The sequence below is a fragment of the Sipha flava genome, unplaced genomic scaffold (genome assembly GCF_003268045.1).
Source record: "Sipha flava isolate LNK unplaced genomic scaffold, YSA_version1 75_pilon_pilon, whole genome shotgun sequence".
NCBI lineage: Eukaryota > Metazoa > Arthropoda > Insecta > Hemiptera > Aphididae > Sipha > Sipha flava.
Window position 1 is genome coordinate 2,047,663 of NW_020273615.1, and position 17,986 is coordinate 2,065,648.

Consider the following 17,986-nt stretch of genomic DNA (forward strand, 5'->3'; position numbering starts at 1 on the left):
TTAAATTGATTTACATTTCGATGTGAGGTTTATTAATACTCGATAACATATCCAAGTAATATTACTCTTGTTGGTAAAAGTAAGATAAGTGCAACATCGAACAAAAAGTACTGCGAGTCGTTTAAACCCACAGAGTTACTGATTAGGTATTTGGCTCCATTATGTCTAATAACATATTCTATTCAGTAAATAGCTCGATCTATAGGTTTCATCGGCTGGTCTCAGTATTTCAGACCATGAGCAATCGCGTTTTCTTGAAAACTATTCAAAATACGTTTACATTATTTCAAAACAACTATTCACTGTACGTGATATTATATTATATTATATACGTAGGTTGGGTTTGACATTACTTCTTTTATAGCATTTTCAAAAGATTCTTCAGTCAATTTAAGCAAGTTAACCAGTTTACCGATGCCTTTTCTTTCGGTTTTTTAATGTGCAACCCTCCAACTTCGACGACGTCCGGTAAGTACGGTCGACACACTCCAATTGCATGGTAACCGTTCACCAGTGTCAAATATACGTGTTTAAACATTTTATGAAGTGGAGGTCTCGATTCCCATCCTTGGTATGTAAAATGTTTGTTCATGATCGACTCTATTTTTGCAATATACAAGTAGTTTTCCACGTACATTTTTATCACACCAGTGACGGTGTTTTTCAAACGCTCTACAAAACTCATGTCGTTCGTTACACCAATGCAGCAATCCGGAATGTATGAAAAAGTGTAAGGCAAATGTATTAATTTGCTTTGAGACACCCACGGCATACCTGGAGACAAATTAACGACAGGCGCGTTGAATTTATGGCCCAGAGCAACGGTATATTCTTAATAAAACGATTCGATTATGACCAAATCGAACTACCTCGTTTTCGACAGAATAAAGTCTTTTATAATTTCGGTTTCCAGTACGATTGACAATTTGTCATCCAAGAACCATCTGGATATCAGTGAGGAGAAGATATTTTCTTCAGCTACTCGCATTGAATGAAAACATACGATTATATGGAAAAAATCGGTTAGACAGCAATTCTAACTTTTACTTATATCAGACTAAACAGTATTATAATTATAGTATTAGTTGAAAAAATTTCACATCGATAAAACTAGATCGATTCTTAAACAGTAACATTTTTTCATAATTCTTAGAAAAAATACACCCGGGTCTATGATGCAACTTTAAAGAACATCTCATAGTTATTCGACCATTATTAAAAATTGTATTTTTTTGGTACAAATACATGCAAGTAAATTTGTTTATCTATAAATTTATTTATTTAAAAATTAACTAGGTATATTACAGTCGAATTTAATGCAATAATCGAGATTGTTAGAGCTCACATATATTTTTGCGTAAAATCATATTTTTTTCGGATAAAAAAAGAACCTGTGTAATTTACATAAAAAAAAAAAATCGTTCACAAATCCGCGCAATTCACGAGTTAGTGCGATTTCCGTACTTAAAATAACGCGTCGCGTGATGAGTGATTGTCACCATTTCTATATCACCTAGACACCAATGCAAATCCGTTGTATCTAATTTATTCACTCATAATTAATTCGTAATTAGTTATAATTTCACTGCGTTACTGATTAGTAATAAATAAATCAGTGATTACCAATCACCAGTTCATCTTTGGTGGCAACCACAATTGGTACATCCCATTTAATGTTATGAGGTAAATGTGTTCATATCTGTAATAATATCACGTGCCTAATATTGTAAAATATACCAGGAAAAAAGACCGCGATGAATAGCATATTTTAGATATGAATAGTCGATTGGTATAATAAACGCAGTGACCTACAACATATGTTACCTTCTTAAAAATGTTTTATTTATTTTTTTATCATAAGCGCACGCGTGTGTTTTAATAGTGACATGCGATTAACGGTTTAATAAAAATTTTATTTTCATACTACGATCAATATGATTTTATTTCATAAAATGTTGCGGGTAAAAACGTTGCATCGGAAAAAGAGTTTTCGGCTGAGTTTCGTGTGACATTGTAGCGCATAGGCGTATAAGGAAAACTCAAAACTGTCGATGTTCGGTGGCGTTATTTGAAAATTTAAGCGCGAAAAAAAAACCGATTGGGCTAAAAATATGTTCTCAAATGGTAAATATGCAATTAAAAATCGGAAAACACGAAAATGTCGGGAAAGTATGAACGGCGTTGAACGAACAACGAGGGAAACGCGAACGTGACAACACCGGGATAAAATCGACCTGACGGAGAATAGTCGTCGGAAATCGTATGCGCGACGTTACGGTGTCCACGTACCCTCGATTTCCAGCCGCGGAACTGGAACGTCGGTGTAGTCGGTGACGGGGCGGCCACCGCCGGGCGACGGGAACGCGCTGACCACGGTGACGTTGTGGCCACGGCGCGCGAGCTCCTCGAACAGCGGCAGGAATCCGGCCACTTGGCTCTTCAGCGGCAGCGGCACGAACGCCAGCACACGTCAGCCGTCCAGCAGAGCGCGGGGAACAGCGACACGAACACCGCGGTGAACGCGACGCGGCCGATCGTCATGTCGGCGAGCGCAGGCCGGGTCAATTGCCTTCCTCCGGAACGCTGGGATCGGTTTTGCTCGCGTAACCGGTAACCACCCGCGGTAACTTCGCCGACCGTTGCCGCTGATCCTACTGCGGCCTGCATTCGCGTTCCGCGTTCCGCCGTGCGCGCGGGGGCACCGCGGGAGGAGCGACCGACCGCCGATTCGTCTTGACCGTCGTCGTATGTGCATCGCTATTACGTTGCCGCTGTTACGCTCGCGGCACTCGCACCGGTTTTTATTTTTTTCCTGGTTCGCTCTCGAACATTACCAGGTGGTCTCCGTTCGATGTTCAGGTGACCACGAACGGCGTACACGTACGCAAGAACGAGAACACTTGGTTGACGTGCGTTAGAAACGGTACTAGAGAAAAACAATACCAGAATGCCAGGGGCAGGGGCACAAGACGGCGACTCATCCCCGGGCATAAAATTTTAAAGGGTGTAATTTTTGTAATTATTAACAACTAATTTGATATTTTTCACTTCGTTAAAACTCAATAAGTATGATTGTATATTAGTTATTAGAAAAAAATTCCCGAGAAGAGTATTTGATTCTTGGTCTATGATAGGGCGTAATTTTAACATTTTCCTCGGGCGTAAAAAACCCTAGTTCCATCTCTGGCTAGGGGTATACCGTAGTTAATGAACGTCTGCAGTTGTAAAATGGAAAACGAGCGAGAAGGAAAACGTTATATTGTTCTGTGTACGCAAATACAGAATATCTTAGTCGAAAGATCTCCGCCATTGTTTTGAATCATCGACTAAAGAATTATTTGCCTTCTGTAATTGTGATTTTGCTGATGTCCATTATTTGTTTATTCGTGAATACACTTTTTCTGTCCGTGCACTTGTACCCGGAATCATAGGCGTGCGCAGACTTTGTCCGCAGGAGGGCCCCTTAAAAAAATTGAACCGAAGATTTTCTTGTACTAAAGACTTCTAATATAATTAAATATTTTAAATTTTATAATAAATTTTATTATCTGTAAATAATTTTCATAACGAATACAACTAAAATTATTCAATGACCCATGAGTTCTAACAAATTTAAGAAGATGGATTAAACTATGTACATTCTTATTTTAACATTGGTACTTAAAAATTAATATAACTGAAATGTTTGTAATAGTTTATTGCACAGTGGGTTACAACACAAAATAATAAAAACATAAAAAGATTTGACTTTTATTTTTCTGAACCGACAAATGGACAAACAAAATATTTATTACCATAGTTTTACTAGTCTAAATAACTGACCTAAATTAACCCTTTTATAATTAAGGTTATGATTTTTTATGTTTGGAAATAAAGGTTCCAATTTCAGTTACGATTTCTAAATTTTAAAGGTTAACCGGTTCCAATACCGATTCTTTTCGGTTACGGTTCTGGTCCCTGAATGATACAAACGTTATTTTATTCTCCAAGATAAAAAGTTGAAAAATTTCAACTCTGGAAAAAACCCTTTTGACTATTTTCGAAACTCTAATACGAACATTATTTTATATAGTAATGTATCAAATTTTAGATTAAATATAAAAAAGAACTTGTGAGGTATAATATGCACTTTTATCGAACAATTTCTAATGTTTACTGTGCACCTGTACCTACTGTACTTATTGGAAAAAAAGGAAAAAAGAAGTACTTACCTAATACTAAAACTAATTTACCCCTATTGATTAGCCAGTGTATGCATTTGCTTTTGAATTGGCTAAACTAGGTATATCTATACATCTTGAAAGAAACAGTGAGATACCTACATGGTTTAACATTTCAACTTAATGATATCTCAAAATATTTTATCGTATATCCCTTATTGAATCTTATTTTAGTGACAGTAAGTGCTCCATATTCGCATAGATGTATAGAATATGGTTACATTTAAAAATTAAAACAACAATTTATCGATTTCATATACTTAGCCGGGATAGTTAGGATTAATAATGTATACATTATATACTAATCGTTTTGAAGTGAAATTATATATATTCAAATAAATAAAAATGTTAAAAATAACAGAACACTAAAATAATATAAAATAGTAAAATAAAAACTAATTTTTAACAGTGTGGTAATACTTAAGTACCTAATGCGGACAAATGTACGAATACTTTATCTACAGTTAATTTATAATTTTTTCACAAAAATAAAAATTTAAATTTAACTAATATAATAAATGAATAAACAATTATTTATTACGTAATATAATAAAAATAACTTTGAAATGTACTGTACTTAAACAGCGTACTTTTACAGTCAGTGGCGTACATTCAATCTTGCTCTGTGTGGGGGAGGGGTTAACAAAAATAATCGTTATCTTTTATTTTTCGTTACACAAATAAATAAGATAAATAACTGCTATAAATAGATATAATTTTATACAACTTTTTTACCAATTTGCAGTTTACTTTTACATTACAGTAAATTAATAGCTATTGGAATATAAAAGCAGCATAGTTAACTTTTCAAACACTTACCAATATAATTTTTTAGTTATCATAATATTTGTATAGTTGTATATTTTAAATTCAAAGCGTAATAATGAAACTACGAATATATTACATGTCATCAATAATAAAACAATTTTCTTTATTTTTTTTGGCCCTGGGGTGGGTTTGAACCCGGACCCCCCCCCTAATATTGTATAGGTACGCATGTATTAATAATTTTAATTTCAAATGAAACATTGTTATCTTTGTCATTAATATTATATATTTAGACAAATATATTTGAATAATTCTCAAAACTAAAAAAAAAAAAAATATAGAAAATGTGAACATTTATGAAAAAATTATTTGTGATTTTACCAATGAATTTTCAAGTTTTCTTAATATAATTATAGTACAATAACCACAAAAATTTCTTGATTTTAAAAATAATTGAATATTCGATAAAATGTTTAACTATCCTGTCAATAATTATGATTATTAATCTAATTCAGTGTTCGTAACGTTTACTTAAAAATGCTATTTATTTTTGCTGCTTTTGAAAATTGTCGTACACATGCAAAGGTTTGACGTATAAAACAAATTCACTAACGAAAACGTTTAGACACATACACCATAATTGTTTTCGGAGGTAACTTACATATTTTTTATTTAATATTTGTGGTTAGTTTTTTTCCTTTTATATTTTATATTATTTAAAAAATATTGCTTCGTAAATTATACAATAATACAAATATTTATACTTATCTATATTACATTTTTTTTTTCATAGTTAAAATATTATTATTTCGATAATTTACAGTTTTTATTTAGCAATTATACAATCATAATGCGTAAAATATTGGAATAATGATACATGTAAATACTGTACTTTTTAAACAATTAAAAAGTAAAATAATAATGATTATAGTATATAGAAAAAAATAGGTACTGATAAGGTAAAAAGAGGCTATTCAGATTTTAAAGGAAATTGTGATTGGATATATTTTAGGACTTGGGGTTAATACATTATTAAAATTAATATTTATTTTTATTTTGAACGGTTTTACTTAAGAGCATTACAAGTTATAACGATTGTGACATAAAAGTAAGATTTAAGAATGTAATCTGAAATCAAAGTTGTGTCTTTAACAAAATACATTATAATTCACAAAACAATTGTTTTCTTAATGTTTTATTCAATCTACATGTATAAAACCTATTTCTCTTTTTTCGTTGAGTTTCATTTCAATTTTTAACACCAGAAATTGTATTGGTATTGGTCCTTGTACTTGTGTTCTACATTTACAGTGTTTTCTGGTTTATGGTAATCAGTGGCAGTCAAACGGGGGGGGGGGGGGATAGATCCCCCCATGACCTTTTTTTAAATATTTATAATTCATTCATATTATACATAATATAATATAGGTATTCATCTATTTTCTATTTAAAAAAATAAATATACTGTACTTATTAATTATTATACAGTCTCTAGGCTTGAATAAAATTAACAGTTCAAACATAAAACACTAAAATATTAATTGAAATAAACTTTTTAGATTTTTTTCATTTCCTTTATAGTTAAATTATAAGAATGTATGGAATTAAAATTTAGTACTTAATGCTTAACATAATATATTATATCAGCGTTTCTCAAACTGTGGGCCGCGAGTCAATTTTTGGGGGGTCGCAAGTTTTTTTAATTATATAGATTTAAAGAAACAAGCACATTTATCACATACGTCTAATTATTAATTAAGTATTATATTATTATTATTATAAAGTAGTGAATAAATAATAAAATAGAAAAAATTTGTTTTTTGAAATTATTTTTATTGATTCTGTGAATGTAAAACTATGGGGTCGCGATAGATTTTTGGAAGAAAATTTGGGTCGCGGTCCTAAAAAGATTGAACCACTGTATTATATTATTATATGAATTGTGTAATTATATTATTTTAGAGTCGTCTCAATGGTTTAACCACTATGGTTGTTCATCGTGAGGTTGTCAGTATAACTGTAGACGAAGTACTCAACGAATTGGCAAAAATAAACAGAAAAATAGATTTAATAATATAAATATCATTAATAATAATTAATAATATCATTAATATAATATAATTTCCATGTTTAAAAATAAAGATTTTTATATATAATTTTGTTAAAAAATCAGCTACCCCCCCCCCCCCTTGAAAAAATCATTTGATCGCCACTGATGGTAATGTATTTTTACGAGCACATTGTGCCCTTTTAAATAACTAATATGTTTGTTTGATTGTGATAATATTTTTGTTTTTCCTACTTTTTTATAGTTAAATGTTGTGTTTCTGCCCTTATTTTTTGTAATTATTGTAAAAAACTAATATTTTAAACCAATTATTATTTTAAAATATCTAGTCTATTAAAATGTTTGTCTACTTTGTAAACAAGTGGCTATGTTGCTTCTGTGCTGAACATGAGATATTATGGTGAATATCTTAATCTAGTAGAGTAGATGCGTGTTATATGTAAAAATTTATATTTTAAGTCATCATAATAACATAGCTCTATCAGTACTTATAACAATAAAATAGTGTATTTTAATGAGTCATATATTAATTATTGTAAAGTTTTTGACAAACTTAAATAAAAATTGAATATCATAAAAATAATTAATATAAGAATTAATTGAAATCTTAAACCTTAAATTTCATTATTGTATAATATGATTTAACTAATTATTTATTGAAATGCAACAACTGTTATTAATAAAATATACTTTTTTATTTGTATACCACTGAACACATCTTGATATTTGGAGTGGCATATTTCTAGTAGGCACTATAGGTAAGTGCCTAAAATAGCAATTTTGAAGAATTTGTTTTGTTATTAATAATTGATAATGGTTTAAATCTTAAAAATTATTTTTAGCATTTAAATAAAATTTGTTTTGTATACTTATTATACTTTATTAAATGGTAATTCACTTAATGTGGTATATTATTTTAATTATTTAGAGCGGCAATTTTTCACAGGCCTATATGCGATAAACATGTAAATATGCCCATGGATATTTGATTGAATGAATGACAAAAATCAAACTACTTGGTTACCTCAGGAAAAGAAAATATTGTGACTATTGTGCAATAATTTAAAATAATTAAATTCCGGTTAAATATATTTATTAAGAGACAAATACAATTATACGGAAATTTGTACCTTATTATATCTTAACACATAATATTTTACTATCTTAATCGTGAAATTCAGACAAAAAAGATTCATCAAACTACAAAAATATGCTACGCAAACGTAAATTGATATCCAAATCCAATATTATTATTATTTAAACAATGAATAAAAATTAAAAGTAAAAAAGTAATAAATCAAACATAACTACAGTACAAAAATATTTTATAGTCTAATAACTATCAATAATTAAAATGGAAGAATAGTTGTCACAAAAAAAAAAAAAAATAAATAATAATAATTAGGTACTATCATTCAAAAACAATCTATGGGATATAGTATATTTTTGATTGATGTACATATTTTTTTTTAGGAACTTGTTCATATTTAACAGAACAATAGTATCGTATTTGTGCGATCATGAAATGTTATAAACATATTACAGATCAACACAGTAATTCACTTAATAGTGAGAATATTTATTTGTGTTATTACAATAATCAAAGTATATAATTTATGTACTATAGAACTTGTATAGAAATCAGTTAATAGAGTTAAATATAAGGTAAGTTAACAATATGATAGATGTAAAGAACTAGCTACATAAATCCATAACTCTTCATGTTATTAATAATACTTACATTTAATAAATATTATTCTAACTTGTATTTATCCAAATAGATCTATGCTTAACAAATTATTGAAAAATTTCTATTATTATTAGTCACCTAACATGGTCTGTTAATGCAAAAAAAAAAAAAAAAAAAAAACAATGAAAGTCAATAATAATTAAATTATTAATATTAATTCCAATTATTCTTATCACAATAGTGTTAATGTAAAAACCCTAGGCTTGAAACTAAACATTACATCTTCAATACTATTAAACCATTTTAAATGCCGTTATGAAATTAAAATAAAGATTCTAAGGTTATTGGGATACTGTATATGAATTAACATCTATGCAAACATATAAATCGTATAAATATATTTCATCGTATATTATTATTGGACTATGTTCAAAGTTGAACGATAGGTGAATGATTCCACAAAGACAAATTTTCGAAATGAGCTGGCACTGTGAGTAAAGCATCATCAACTGAACGGCTAATAGAGCAGTTCTGTAATAAATTTGAATTGTTAAAATAATATTATTTCAAAGAATAAGATTAATATATAAATATTATTGATGATTTTCTCTAAGTAAAAAATGAAAGTAAAATTTTATTAAATGTCTCAGTTATTACCTTAGGTTGCTTGCGGTAAGTATCAACACATTCTATGTTCAATTTAATCACTTCCATTTTGCACTTGTATCCACTAATAGTCAACTTAATGATGGTATGCAAAGGCACATTAATGTATGGTAATTCTTCTGCAAGATAAATAATTAATTGAATAAAAAAAATTTTCTGATAAATGCAGTTTAGTTTTAGTTAAATTACCATGTTTCTTGTTCAAGAAATATCCAAGTAAACATCTTAAAACAGCTTGGTGACTAATTATCAATAAGTTGTCTATGTCGCCTTCGAGTTCCAACAATACTGGTTTCAATCTTGTCATAATATCAATATAAGACTCTCCCCATGGATATCTATACTGTAACTTGTCTTGGTCACGCCAAGCAAACTCTTGTGGAAATTTGCTTTGCATTTCTTCATAGCTCAATCCTTCACATACACCCTGAAAAAAAAATTAATCATTAGATTATTAATAAAATACTTGAATGAAAAGTGTACTTACAGCATATAACTCATTGAGAGCAGGCACAGGTTCTACAAGTGCTTTAATACCTTGAGCTGTCTGATGAGTGCGCTTTAATTCACTTGTCCACACACGTAAGCCTTCTAAACGTTCTTCATTATTGAAATAGCGTGCCAATGCAGCAGCATAAGTACGGCCACGGACAGACAAATCTGCATCACCTCCAATACGACCCAGTACATTGTTTTCACTCTCGCCATGCTAAAAGTTATTAAATTTTACCGTAAATATAAATTTAATTAAATATAGATAATTGACAATAGTAAAAATATATAATAATAAAACAATAAACTTACTCTTGAAAAATAAAATGTTTTTGATAATGGTTTGACATTTGAAACAAAAGCCAGCACTTCACTTTGCATTGGAGAGTTCAAACGACAAACAGTAAGTGATTCTCCTAAATAAAATAAACGTTAATAATGAGGAAATTATATTGTATATTTATGAATATATTATTACCTGCATTTAAAAACTTTATATAGCTGTAACCATCTGTTTTTGGTTTCATTGGTTCATATTGTTCCATGTAATGTTCAATCTTGTGATGAAAATCATCTAGAGCTTTCTCACTAGACATATTTCTATAGTCCTTACTGAATTGTAGCACTTCTTTGACATTACGTTCTATGAGCATTTCATCTTCACAAACGCACTCAATAAATAGTACCTTATAACCCATGACTTTAGCAAAATGATCGTATACAGTTTGGCGACGAGCTTGTGTTATATGGGTCCCATCCAATATCTACAATATGTTAACAATTAGATGTACTAGATAACAGTACTGTTTTTAAATTTCTAATTCAATACTTACAGCTACATCTCCACCATCTTGTAACCACTTAGTAGCATCATCTTGTGCCTCTTGAGCACTTAATTGACGAATTTCAGCTGCTTCACTGTTCTCCTTACGGAAAAGGTCATGACTACTATAAGATTCAATATGTTTACGTCTATACGAGCTCACAGAAAACACTATAAATAAAGCAAGATTATTATTTAATGTTAATATAGGAAAACATTTTTTAAAAAAATTTATAAATGTCACAAAAAATACTAATTTTTATCATAAATTAGAAGTAATATACTAAGGAAATTAAAATATAAAAAGTATATGGTTTATTAAATTACATTTATTCTGAACTTAAAAATGTGAATTGACTTTGATTAATTAGTATTGATTATATTTTAAAAATAGATATTAACAAGGCTTTAAAATTAAATACACCAGAAAATTAGTAGAAGCATAAAAAGAACATAAAAACATAAATAGTTGTTAGTTATTTGGTTTGTGTTCTATAATCAAACTATTTTGGCTAAAAATTCTAATTCATTAATATTCCTGGAACTATTACAACTCAAATTTATCATATTTCTTAAAAACAAAAGTATTATTTAAATCGGTTTTAAATGTGTAACATTACTATAAATATAATAAAATTATATTGTATTCAACACTTTTTATACTTTTTATGTTCAATAGGATATCAAATGTATATACAACCAAAAACTATTTGGCAATATGGATAATATTTTTCTTATGAGCTTCATACATACCTTTAGCTTTATGATTTGTCCAGTTAAGGTATTGCTGGATTTTATATGCAAGAATGGTTTTGCCACGTGCTGGCAAACCAACCATTGTTATAACCAATGGTACAAAATGTTGACCAACTGAAAAATTTAACATACAAATATTAAAACTCAGTAATATATAAATAATAAAAAAAAAAAATGCACTATGACAGATATTCATATAAGACTAGCAAGAGTTAAAGGTGCCTACAACAAACATTTGGCTAGGTATTTTCAATAAGTTATTGGCCAATGTTCAGCACATTACTTGTAAATAGATTTTTTGGCTGGTTAACCCATTAAATAGCTCATGTAGTCCATTAGGTACCGTTAGTTTTTAAAACTTTCTATGAAAATAATGAACTTTATTTTGCATTATTTTAATAACTACATTTTTTCATAAAGAACTATTTATGTATCTAACTATCTTTAAACATATTACAGACAAATGAAAATTGTTTCAATTATTACAAGACTGTATACATTAGATATTAAAAAAAGTTGTAAGTACTTAGTTAAAAGTATACGTTGGTTTTAGTCAAATTAGTTGATTATAATAATTTTTCATACTACCTAAGTAAATTGAATTTACCCAGGCGTTTTACATTCAAACCCATATGTTGTTTTTGAATATTCATTAAATAATGATCCTGTGGTCGTTATTTTATTTTTGTCATTGGAATATTTATTCAATGGTAAAAATATAATTTTACTAAGTAGAATTACATTTTTCAAATTTAAAATTAAAAGAAAATTAAAAAATTAACTTTTTGTTTAAATTATTCTTAAATTAAAATGTTCAAGTTGTACGATTTAGTAGAGATAAGTTGTTTTATTTAATAATTGAGTAAAATAATTTAGTTCAGTTTTGAATGCAAAACAAGGATTAGAAGAAATTATTGATCGATAAAAACTTAATAGATGTATGGACACTTTTAACACGAGTATTGATGTATATTATAAATCTAATTAATATTATATGGTACAATAAGTATTATTAGGTGTAAACAATAGCAAATGATTTATTGGTGTACCTAATATTGAAAAAGGTTTATGAATGTTTTCACAAGTTGGTACAATACATAAACATTACAATTGGATTCAAGCCACATTTAGAAGATTCTTATTTTATCAACATAACATTATTTTAGACACCCACGAGTTATGTTTGAAATATCACATAATTGCTGATGGAAATATGAACCTATTTTAAAAATAAGAATTAGATATTTTAGAGACCACTACCATAGCGCACTATGTTGTATTGTACTTCATATTGTTTGGCGTGAAAATACTTTGAACGGATTTTCTACATAGGTTATCCATAGGGTAAACATGTGTTATTCACCTTGAGACATAACAAGTGGCATCAATTCTTTCCTTCCAACCATGTCATCATCTTCGGATTCGGACTGTGATTGACGTTGCCAATCCTTCTTGGTCGGCCGCATCAGGATGGTGGGCGCCATGACGGCGATGACGACTGTGGTACTGACCACTGTTAACGGTCACGCTAGTACACAGGACTCGCACCAATTGTAACTATTCTATACTGCTAGCGGCGCGGTACACTAGAGCACAGCAAAAACGTTGAGTTCTGAGAAGTGATCAGATGACGTATGATAGATGAGCTTCTGCAGGTCCGGCCGCATGCCACCAATGGGTCTTCTTCGGACGACGTAGTCCACTTTGTTGGCCAGTGTGATGGTGCACGAGAAATTTGTCGCGTCCACTTTGACCGCGGTTGGGACCGATTGGCGAACGAATGACAGGCGTTGCACAGCGTTCAGGAAGAGACCCGTGATCTGCGGAGTGCTGCGGACGTGAGCAGGCGAAACGTTTAGCGACAGGAGGAAGAGCGGTGGCGCTGGGCGAAGGCCTCAATCCGTTCTCGGACCAAGGAGGAGGAGGACGAGGTGGTGGCGGTGAAGGAGCAGCGGTGAAACCGGAACGACGGTGTCACGTAGCTGTGCGATAATACCTGTGCGCGTTGTTCAGCCCTTGAGCTGCAGAACTCGTGAAACGAGATTGACGTCGACGGATTTCAGGCGGCTGCAGAAGTACAAATGCATCGTCGACAGGGACGAAAGGCGCGAACCGGATACGCGGACGACGTATCGCTGCGGACGTGGGACGAAACGGCGGGAAAACGGTGAAAAAAAAAAAAAAAAAAAAATGATCGAAACGGAACGTGAAAAAATAAATAAAGCTCACGTAACAGCTAACGACTGGTGGCCCGTCTGGGAACGCGAGTGTCGCTACTGCGCAACGTTGCGGACGCGGCGGCGCAGAACGTAAGGGGCCGAGCGTAGTCTCGTATGCGACGACGCACTGGTTGCGAACGCGAATTCGCGATACTAGCGTGCAATAGTATTAATATCAGTGTTATTACTATTGTTACTATTATTATGATTTCGACGGGCTACCGGCACTGACGGGCGTGCGTTGCGTTGCGCGGAGAACGAGAGAGCGACTGCTGGTGACGGTGGCACGACGTCGGGAGCGCACGATTCTGGCCGCAATAATCGATTGCCCGGTTAGAAGTAACACACGAATATCCGTCCGGGCCGCCGGCGCGTTGTATAAAAAGGTCGTGCGGACGAGCCGTGCCCGGTGGGGATGGGCCGCGATCGCGCGCGGGTGGGAAGAGAGGGGGATCGCTAACCGCTGCGTCTGCTATAACGTCCGACGGCGCTGTTTTTATTATTGTTGTTGTTGTTGTTGTTGTTGTTTACCCGACGCCGCGCTAACCCCGTTTTCGCGCGGGGCGGTTTCCGAGTGTTTCACAACTGCGCAGTACTTGTGCACGGCCACCACCACCACCATCGGTCAAGGTCGTCGTAACTCGTTCGTCCCCCGGGGATCCGTGTCCCGCGACATTCGTGTGCGCGTACGCGAATCCGTTACCGCCACCGATTCGTCTTATCGCAACGCAGGGCCGCCATTTCGGTTTTTCTGTTTTGAAGGGTGTGCGAGCAATTAAAAAGGCCAATTTTTTACCACCGACAGGCCAACATTTACAAGTTTTAGTCACGGTGCATGCACAATATTAAATATTGGAAAACTGAAGGCCATGTATCAGTGACGCCTAGGCCAATTATTGAAGATTCAGGGTGTGCGAGCGCACACCCCTCTCCCCCCCTCCCACGGAAAGAACGTGGATACGATTCTACGGCTTTGAACCCGTAGTAGTACGCCCTGTTGTTGAGTTAAAAAAAAAAATCTTGTCGGCTATTGGTGGACTATTTATACATCGACATTTCTCTCGCCGTTCTCGTAATACCTTACCGATTCGACAATGATCCATCGTTTTGTTTTCGTCGTAACACTGCGATGGGTATCGATTTTTCGTCGAAGCCATTTCACCGCACAAATAAACACGTCTAATTGCCCCGCACTTCGCTGCTGCGATAGCGTATTCCGCGATATCGTTTCATACGCGTTATTGTCACTATTTGCGTTGTTTTCGCAGAAACATGGGAAATATCGAAGGTAACGTCCCCGTGTAATGGGATCCGCCCGGTCGACGGATTCCTCTTATACACTATTTTATCTGATCGTACACGTTGATTCGATAATAATAACCAGGACTAGGATTTGTATGCAATAAAAAATTGTAAAATATGCATTTTATTTACCAAAATATGCAAAAATATGCATTTAAATTTTTATAAGATACACACAAAAAAAAAATTATTGAAGTACATCAGTGGTTGGCTGTTTGTCGTAATATAATATAATTGAGAAATTAAATAAAATAATTTAAAATAGAATGTATGTTTGATAATAAAATCAAGTTTTATACTTTAGTCAGTAGGGCTAGAATTAAATACGAAATATTAATTACGAAATATACTATAAAACATTTATTTTTTTTTCATTATTATAATCGAAATATGCAATAATATTAATTTTCTTTGATATATACAATAATAAGCATTTTATCCAAAATATGCAAAAACATGCAAAATAAAAACATCACCATTTATCTCATCATTAGATGATTCGTGGACATTATTGACAAAATCAATAATCAGAAGTCGCAAAAAAAAACATGCTGTTGCATACGAATCCTAGCCCTGATAATAACATTGATTTTCCCCTAAACTTCTCGAGACATGATCGTCTTTGACGTGTATTGTGCACAGTTCTATTGACATCGCATTAATTCAATATTGCGCTATTGTTTCGTTACACCGGATCACGTGTTGCTTTCGTGTTCCTCACCGTCGTCTTGGTATAGTGTCGATTCGAATGTATTGAATTTCGTTAGCTAACACTAAACGTACGATTACTTAGTAGTTATAGCTCTTGACGATAACAAATGACTTCGGATTAATCAACATTTAATGCTGCAACGTTATAGAGACCGGGAAATTGATCGATCGACATGTGCTCACCAAGGCATACCGAGCTTACTTGTTTTGATTTGTATTATTTACGTATCCCGTATAATGTTATATTGATATTGGTTTTCATAAATTAATATCGATTTCCTATTTGGTATAGCTTATGAACGCGATCGTAGAAATTATAATTTATGTAAATTTATCAATTAAAACCAATGTATGTATAAAGCGTTATATAAATTCAACTCGTACAATGTGATTAACACAGCGTCGATAAAACAAAAACATGCACGTGGTTATTACGTAATTACGTGTAGTGATTACTAAAAACATTGAACTTTTTGTGCAAATTCTTTTCCCGAAGCCATATACACCTGTATGCAATCGATATCTGTCGATAATTTTCGTAAGTTTGTGGTGTAAAAGTAGACTGTAGATGATTTTCGTTTAAAATCCATTCCAAAAAAAAAGTTGATAATACACATGGTATACTTTAGTAGCCATTCGTAACATAATTATATTAAATCCGATTGGACGAGGACGTTTATCAAAATTATCTGTACGGTAAAAAAGTAATGTTTGTTCAAAAAAAAAAAAATTACAATTATGTATTCAAGGCCATGAAATTTTCGTGATACTGCGGCACTTCAAGCGATATGAAATTAAAAGTGCCCGGTTCAACATTTAATATAAAATATTTATGATTATGTCAGTATCATTTATGTGATTTGGTTGTTATCGCTTATTATTTATATTGTCCACTGTTTCAGTTTTTTTTTTTTTTTTATAGATATTATATATTATATTTGATAAATATTAATTATTGAAATGAGTAACTATACGAATAAAAAATAAGTATGAAATAAATGTTCTTCTATTAACTAAAGTTAAACGATCTATTTAAGTGTATGAGTTTCGATCATTTTTCTTGTTTAATATTGAATCTGTTTTTTAATACAATTACGTTCATATAGGATATACACGTGTATCACATGTTGGATAACTTTTGATGATTTTTAATTTTTTTTTCAAAAATCGTTCTCCCATTATTAAAAAATACTGAAATATCTTTTGGAAGTATTATTTATTATTATTCATTGGTGCTTTATAGGACACTTAAAACAAATAAGACAAAATAGTTCAAACTTCAAAGTATACATACATAGATATAAATTGTAATTGCAATCTAAAATTATATGTATTAAAATTACTTACTATTTACTAAAGTATTATTTGATATCGATAAAAATATAGTTTTCTTCAATAACTATTAATTTGTGTTGATAACGAACTAGTTTGATGTAAGGTAAAACTATTCCATCTTTAGAGCCCTTTGTATAATTTAAACTTATTTATGTGTGAACAATAAAACATTAACAATAAACAAATTATTCAGCGATAAGTTAGGTTAGTTAATTTTTTGCTTGACTAGAGTTTAGTTGTAGAATTTATGTCCCAGTCAGACGAGTAAAAAATTAATTAATTTTTATTTCTTAGAAAAAAAATTGGTCTTAATTAACATCATGAGTTTCATTCCACCATGTGAAAAAATTACATGGTTTCTTTATTCACAATGGTAATATTGGTTATATAATATATAATAAATGGAATAAGATAGTACTTTTATGTTTTCATTCGCGATGAAAGAAAAACGCTAAAAAGTTCTATACGTGTTATTTCAAATGTTGCTTTTGCATTCATACAAAATATCACTTATTGTTTGTTTCGGTAGAAACTATATTCTCTAAACTCCTATGGATCACCACTATGTTCTAATATAATTCTTACAAAAATAACAACAATTATAAATCTATTAACTTTATTTCCTGACATAATCTTTTTCGCCTACTTCTACGATTTAATATTTTAATATGATGGTCAAACAACGAATCCAAGCTAAAAATTTATAAGCTCATATATGTATAGGCTTTTAATTTCATAATGAATAATCGCAACAGCATGATGTTTAAACAGATGTTATCGGTTTGATGCATTAATGTAATAATATTCATCGTATTCAATTTTGTTGATGTAATTTTTTTTTTTTACACAGGAAAAAAATATAAGATAATATTAACCGTATTGCTTGTCCAATCATATTTTTATGTTTTATAAATTAAGTGGTAAATTTTAATTAAA

The 17,986-nt window shown here is 31.4% G+C and overlaps 1 protein-coding gene and 1 pseudogene across 1 annotated transcript; both read right to left on the reverse strand.

Annotated features, from left to right (window-relative positions):
* On the reverse strand, positions 1–6,235 carry LOC112692627 (annotated as a pseudogene).
* A 2,888-nt stretch (positions 6,236–9,123) lies between these two features.
* Positions 9,124–12,967, reverse strand: LOC112692599 (6-phosphofructo-2-kinase/fructose-2,6-bisphosphatase-like). The gene is made up of 9 exons (XM_025567326.1): positions 12,847–12,967; positions 11,481–11,597; positions 10,738–10,898; positions 10,383–10,668; positions 10,217–10,320; positions 9,900–10,121; positions 9,602–9,839; positions 9,404–9,531; positions 9,124–9,277 (listed from the first exon to the last, which is right to left on the reverse strand). Exons 1-9 carry the CDS (start codon positions 12,965–12,967, stop codon positions 9,176–9,178), a joined length of 1,479 nt encoding a protein of 492 aa, XP_025423111.1. The 3' UTR covers positions 9,124–9,175.
* Between the last annotated feature and the right edge of the window lie 5,019 nt (positions 12,968–17,986).

What these genes read in the sequence shown, in the direction of transcription:
- LOC112692599 (XM_025567326.1), bottom strand. Translation starts at nt 12,967, where the DNA reads ATGGCGCCCACCATCCTGATGCGGCCGACCAAGAAGGATTGGCAACGT. An exon ending in GCCACTTGTTATGTCTCAAG is followed by an intron (nt 11,598 to 12,846) that starts GTGAATAACACA and finishes TAAATTTTTCAG; the next exon opens with TTGGTCAACATTTTGTACCA. An exon ending in TATAAAGTTTTTAAATGCAG is followed by an intron (nt 10,321 to 10,382) that starts GTAATAATATAT and finishes TATTTTATTTAG; the next exon opens with GAGAATCACTTACTGTTTGT.